Source organism: Cephus cinctus, unplaced genomic scaffold (assembly GCF_000341935.2).
Source record: "Cephus cinctus unplaced genomic scaffold, Ccin1 Ccin1_scaffold0345, whole genome shotgun sequence".
Taxonomy (NCBI): domain Eukaryota; kingdom Metazoa; phylum Arthropoda; class Insecta; order Hymenoptera; family Cephidae; genus Cephus; species Cephus cinctus.
In genome coordinates this window covers 75,049-82,432 of record NW_014333037.1, presented here as the reverse complement: position 1 = coordinate 82,432, position 7,384 = coordinate 75,049, and the positions used below count along the sequence as shown (strand labels likewise).

Here is a 7,384-nt window from a genome sequence, read left to right as displayed (position 1 = left end):
GAAATATATTGAAAATTGTTTAAATATTTCTGGAATGTTGCAGGAACCTTGCAATATCCGCTCAGCATGTTGCAATCACAATATTGCTATAATATTGCCGGTCAATATTTTGGAAATATCAATGCATAATATTAATAAAATATAACTCAGATAGATAACTGAGAAATAATATAACTGAGAATAAATTCCAATGCCAGCAATGTATCGTGGGTTTCTTTGGGCAGGTTGCCTATACCTCCTTAAATATTACCTCGGTTGTATTTTTAAATACTCTATACAAATGCAATAATTTCACATGTAATTTTTACATGCAGAATACAAAAGTATATATCGACGGGGAAGACGAAAACCGAATAATCGACGGATTAATTATTTACCCGGTCCTACGTTTTTTCATGCGAGTTGCCTTGGCCACCTAGCGGCGCGGCAGCGAACTAGTGTTCGCTCGGATACTCCGAGTCTGGTTAGGGACTCTTGTCACAGATTTCAGCAATATATCAGTAAGTTTTATTTATTATATTGCCCTGAAATATTGTGCAATATTTGACATAAAGACATCAACAACATTGCTGTCGCAATGAAATATTCGAATATTGTTGTAATGTTTTCGAAATATAGTGTGCCGTGTGGGTCAGTTACTCAGTAACCTTCAACGTAGTTTGAGACACAAACTACGTTAAACCCTTGCTGCTCTTCTAAATTATATGAAAAAATCATCGGTTGGCTTTGCAATTTTTCGTTTTTATTCCTTCCGAGGAAAATATATATTTGAATTTATTTTGAAGTCTCGAATAGTAGGTTAACATTAAACATAGCTTAGCCAATCAAATTACAACACATGTATTATTTTTTTGTATTAACGAAACATGGTGGGAAATATTTTGTATCGATTATAATTTTAGATAATATTTTCTAATTTCCTTTTCGTGATGCTCCATTAAAATCAAAGTATCACATGAACCATTATTGGGCTTCGAAGTAACGATTAATGAAAAATTGCAGGAATCTTTGCTACGATTGATAACAACCATATACCCCCTTTGTTTGCTGTCCGCCGTTATAGCGATTAAAAGTAAACTAAAAAAGCCGCAAGTTGAAACTTGCAATTTGCTTGCTCCGAATTGTAGATAGTGTACATTTCATTTTTTTGTAATCTTTGGCTTTCATCATCGACGATTCAGAGGAAGCAAATTGCAGAATTTAAATCCTTGGCTTCCTTATGTAAGGACTTCAAAATTCAAAAACTTGAATATGTGTAGAATCAGATCCGTTTTGCCGATTTCTGCCAAATTTGATACATATCACGGCTGAATGATGTTCTATACTTTTGCAAAGTTGGAGACCAATCGGTCATAGTTGACGGGAGTTATATTGATAAACTTGATTTTTCGAAAAATTCAAAATATCAAAATCAAAGCTTCTCGATGGATTCGGCCCAAATGTAATATGAATCAACCTTGGATACAAATCTCTCAGTCAAGAACTATTTAGATGTGTACCGCAAAATTTGCGATCGCTAGAGTAATAACGTCCTTTTTTTAGGAATTTGAAAACGACATAAAATTCGAGACGCAGCTTCAATCATGACGAAAAATATAGTCAATGAAGGGATTATAGAGCTGCACATGCAATTCTTGAGTTATACACGTTTGAATTTTGCGAGGCTATTACACACACGCACGCCCGCACGCACACACACATACACACACACGACGTTTCTCGAAACTTTGGCACATTTTGAACATGGTGACATGAAGATCTGGAAAACAATTTTCCACGGTCACATAGCCTCCTCTATGAGAAAGGAAAATTTGTCGATCTAGTTACAATCATCTGCTTCTTTTGCATTTTACTCGTCACAAGACATTACAATCTTTGCTCCTCTATTTCAATAACTATTATACAATATGTTCATTTACTTATAATAATGTTTATTCTTTTTCGATTTTTTTTTTGTTTGTAACTGCATTCAAAATATTTGTCTAATTTGAACGTTTTTAATTAATCAGGTATCAGTCAAAGAAAGCATAGTGGAAAAGGAGAAAGAAGCTGATCAACGTGCTCAGGAGATTAAGAATTTGCGTTACCAGCAACTGCTCATCCACCGTGGAAGTAGTGACTCTGACGAGGAGCGCAAGTCACGAAGCGAAGAATTAAGAAAACAGCGAAGTAAAGAAACGCAGCAATTGATAGCGCAGCGCACAATAAATGCTCGGGCGATCTTCGAACAGAATACAGCAGCAGGACAAATGAAGCATGGATCAACAAATTTCTTACAACAAAAAACGACATTGAAAACTAGTCCTATGGAAAATGCGAAAAAAGTGTTTGAACAAAACCTGCAAATGGATCAACTAACTATTAAGGATGACAAGTCTGAAATAAGATCTGAGGTTAATAATGCCGATATTGAAAAATTTGATGAAATGTCGCATATTCAGGTGAAGTCATCTGAGGGAGCTTGTTTAACGACTCCAAAAGTTGAAGCAGTAGCGAGTAATCAGCCTGAGACACTGGGAACAACCCTTCAGGAAAATCAATTAATTAATGAAAGCAACACGGAAAATGAATTGTATAGTCAATTAGATGGCGCGTCATATTTGTATTTCGATCCAAATAATGAAGGCATGAGAGCCAGAGCTCTATACGATTATCAGGCAGCAGATGATACGGAAATAACATTCGATCCTGGTGACATAATTACTCATATTGATGCAATTGACGAGGGTTGGTGGCAAGGTCTTGCGCCGGATGGAACTTATGGTCTTTTCCCGGCCAATTATGTTGAGGTTATTAATTACCAAACTACATGATGCAGGGATCTTAATAATATATTCATAACTATCATGAAAATATTTGAATGTTCTCTGGCTATTGAACAATGACGAGAATAAGTATTATTTGGCAGCGTGAGTTAATTTATTCGTTAAATTGTTTTTTGTCTATTAAATTTTATAGGTTTTTGTAATTAGAGTTATGATTTCTAACCACGTACTGCGCTCTATATACTAAATAAGATTGTATCTGTTTACTTCAATAATACTTGACTTATTGCGACATCTCCGTTGCGTACATTACGAAGATGAAAATAATATTTTCATTATAAAACTCTAACGGAACAAAAATAACCGGACTGTAAGTGTGAATTCTGAGTGAATGAAACACGAGAAGAATGTTCATCCGATTTATGTGCATTATGTTATTAACTCCCTGACTGTTTATGATGGACAAATCCGCCAAAACAAGTGGCCAAGAATGCTCATGACGAAAATATTCATATCAAACGATTTTTCGGAAATTGAGTCCACCATACTGGATCGGTTATCTTAAATTCGAAAATTTCAATTATGAAGTCAAAATCAGTGGCTTCGAAAACTTCTAAATACAAATTTTTACGCGTTAGAATTACTTTTCGGATTTTATCCGCTATTTACAATCTTTTCTTTTTGGCCCCAGATTCGGATTTAGCGATTCAAAAAACCCCAGAATCTAGTCTTTCTATAGTTTTGATAACTTGTACATTGAGAGCATTTTTGGTTTTAAAAGCATTTTTATCACAAAACAGTAAAGTGGTTAAAGGGGAACAGGTCACACTTCTACCTCATTACAGATTATTTTTCCGTAATATCGTATGTTCAGCACTTAGGGCTCAGATTCTAAGTTCTGTAACGATAATTGCGAAAGAATTTTTTCTTACGCCCATTGAGCACCATTGAGATACAATGTCACATATGTTATTAGTGCAAAATGTTTATCATAGCTTGCATCAATACCCTTAACTACGTCATGTTTCTTTCCACGGTTTACCGTTTAGTTGGAGTTCGGCGAATATCACGGTTTACTCTTAGACTCTCATGTTTATAATTAAAATTATTATAAATACAGGGTGACAAATGGGAAGGTGTCACAACTAATTGATTACCATTTTTGAACGGGTATAGGAATGAAAAAACGAAATAATGGTTAAATAGTAGAAACTTTGAGGTTTTTTAAGGAACACAATTGCATGATTTTAAAAGCTTTATATATTTTAGAAACTAATATTTTTAAAATACCGAAAATTCGTAATGAGCAAAACACTTAATAGTATAAGTTTTCGAAATGTGCACCATCTGAATTGGCACAGCAATCGAGCCTTTTTTAAAACACTAAAACTGAATAGCCGCTTTGAGTTGCTCTAGGTTTTTGAATTTTCGGTATTTTTAAGATGTTCGTTTCTAAAATGTATACCACTTTTAAAATTATGCAATTATGTTCCTTAATAAAACTTCAAAGTTTCTACTATTTAACCATCATTTCGTTTTTTTGATTCCTGTACTTGTTAAAAAAAAGTAGTCAGTTTTCACACTTTCCCATTTGTCACCATGTACATTTGGAAATCGGTTCTCAGTACTACGAGATTACTTTTGTTTCTCCCAGATGTATACAGATAAATAAGAATACGACGTCACTCGCAGTAGTATCGTGAATTTCGGAACAGTCCACTATGATGCGGGATGTTGTAGGAAGTGAGTAATACTGGATAGATATCAGATACAGAAACAGAACAATCATGTTTAACGTATACTGGTCAGTGTCATCATATATCTGGTAATGTTTATCGTCTCTCTGATTATTACGGTTTTCAGAATCATCTGAAAATATTTCCTTATTTCATAGCCGGTTTTTATGTGTTATTCTCTACAAAACAAATCCCTTGATACTTATATCGTATTTGGCTTTTTAGAATATTTTTCGAGTCTGTTTATGTTTAATTATGTCATCAAACTTTCAGTATTCAAAATTATAATTAGTTTTAGCTTTTATAATTTCTAGCGTACAAATTTGTTAAAAACATTTTAATTTAAGATTTTAATTAAATATTTTATTTTTTTGAATTATATTGTAATATTTAACTAAATATACACCATGAAAGATTTTTATTCAAAGTCAGTAGTTCGTGTTATATGATTTTGTCTGAATAAATATTATAGAACTCAATAAAATTTAATATTGAAAATTAGTTAATATGCTGCACTCCAGATCTTTAATCCTTTAAAACTTACTTAAGGCCATTCTACAATGCAATATAATAACACGTAACACGTAAGAAATAAGCAATAAGATCTTCAATTGATATTTACCTAATTCCATTGGATCCTCCAATCAAGAAGAAGAAAATTGTTTTTAAAACCGAGCGTTTACTAAGTCTCTACGATTTTGGTGACGTCTTGGACATAACAACGATACGGAAGCGGTTGCTGGGGTCGTTAACGATTTAACGGAGCACGAAACGTCATTGTCAAATGTCATTACCTGTCACCTGTCATTATCTGTCAATACATAAATTTAAAAAAAAATGTGTATGCATTTATTCATATAGATAAGTAAATAATTACTTCATTTTTAAAGTCACGATGACTTTTATCGTAGAGAAATTTCATTTCTCTAACGATATTGATAATGATCTCGTCTATGTTCGCCATAATGACAGGTGATGACGGGGCATGCTTGATGCTACTCATCACGTTCCGTGCTCCGTGAAATCCTTAACGACCCTAGCAACCGCTTCCGTATTGTTGCTATGTCCAAGACGTCACCAAAATCGTAGAGACTTAGTAAACGCTCGGTTTTAAAAACAATTTTCTTCTTCTTGATTGGAGGATCCAATGGAATTAGGTAAATATCAATTGAAGATCTTATTGCTTATTTCTTACGTGTTACGTGTTATTATATTGCATTGTAGAATGGCCTTTAAAGGGACCTTCCGGTCAAAATGGCGAAGAAATAAATGATTTTTGTGATTGTTTTAACGAAAACTGTAAGTTGTGAAACTTTTTAAAACTTGTTTAAACACTATTAAAGTCCACAAAAATATTATTTCTTTTTATCGTCACGTCCCGTTGCAATTAGAAGATAGTTTTAAAATCGACGATTCAAAATTGATAGGGCAAGTTTGTGGGTGCAATAATTTGTATTCTACACAACTGATGCAAAAGACTAAACTTTTATTTCGAACCATACGAACCACTATCGCACTAATCAAGAAAAGCGTTAAAATAATGAAAATTGTGATATCCACACAGGTTTTAATAAGATTGTTAAAAAATTAAATAACATTCATTTAGTTAAAGCCGTCTGAATAGTTTGTTTCAAAATAAATAAAAACTTTTCAACCCCAATCGGGATTAGGGTTTTTTATATTTCATTATTTTGTATAATATTTTTTCGACACCTTTGAAGCGTAAACTTGGGTCTTTCACGTTCATCACAATTTTCAGATATTGAAAAATGATACAAATTTGGTAAAAATTCGTAAGATACGTTCAAACCTTCTACTAGAAGTATTCAAAGATACTTTTCCAGAATTATTTATTCGAATCAAGAGACTCGGGCGAGTCTCGCGCTAAATACAGGCAACCGGCTGTACAGGGCACACCTCGCAGAGACTCTTTACTTGAGTCAGCTCTTATACCTGTGTTTGGAACGAAATATCTTAATAACCACTATACATGAGAAAAAGTTATTGATTCATTCACTATAGAAATTAAGGGTTCTGAATTGATTGCCACCACGTTCAATAAGATTTGTGTACGAGATCAGGGCGTATTGAGATGGCGAGCGAGATGATTTTATTTCAGTTCCGTCGTCGTCGTCGTCTTCGCACGTCCATCGCATTTTTTACACGACAGATGGCGCTGACTGCTTTACCTTCTTTACCTATTTGTACTCTGTATGGTGTTAGTAATTTACGAATACACGACACAATCAAATACACTTTATATGTGAAGCTACCGTTCATACCGAATTTCCAGTTAGTATAAGGGTGCTTTCACAACAGTATAGAATTATTAAGTTTTTAATAGCATTCATGTGTGATACAGGATGTCCAGGTGTTCCACTCCGTAGTTTCTTGTATCCAGGTACTGGATGTGGAAGTCCAGGGTGTCCAGGTGTTCCGCTCCGTAGTTTCTTGTATCTAGGTACTGGATATGAAAGTTCAGGGTGTCCAGGTGTTCCGCTCCGTAGTTTCCTGTGTCTAGATGTCGCATGTAAAAGTTCAGGGTGTTCAGGTATTCCTTTCCGTAGTTTTCTGTGTCCAAGTGTTGGATGTGGAAGTCCAGGGTGTCCAGGTGTTCCGCTCCGTAGTTTCTTGTATCTAGGTACTGGATATGAAAGTTCAGGGTGTCCAGGTGTTCCGCTCCGTAGTTTCCTGTGTCTAGATGTCGCATGTAAAAGTTCAGGGTGTTCAGGTATTCCTTTCCGTAGTTTTCTGTGTCCAAGTGTTGGATGTGGAAGTCCAGGGTGTCCAGGTGTTCCGCTCCGTAGTTTCTTGTATCTAGGTGTCGGGCGTGGAAGTCCAGGGCGTCCAGGTGTTCCGCTCCGTAGTTTCTTGTATCTAGGT

At 34.8% G+C, this 7,384-nt stretch overlaps 2 protein-coding genes across 4 annotated transcripts in view; one reads left to right on the top strand and one right to left on the bottom strand.

The window, feature by feature from the left end:
- LOC107267128 (drebrin-like protein) overlaps positions 1-4,990 on the top strand; it is a 24,017-nt gene extending 19,027 nt beyond the window's left edge. For both annotated transcript variants that reach the window (XM_015738417.2, XM_015738418.2), the window contains one exon: positions 2,010-4,990. In XM_015738417.2, coding sequence (XP_015593903.1) covers positions 2,010-2,813 — 804 coding nt within the window. In that variant the 3' untranslated portion in view covers positions 2,814-4,990. The remainder of the gene's footprint in view (positions 1-2,009) is intronic.
- LOC112494252 overlaps positions 1-7,384 on the bottom strand; it is a 31,961-nt gene that overhangs the window by 15,349 nt on the left and 9,228 nt on the right. The gene's annotated exons all lie outside the window — the stretch shown is intronic.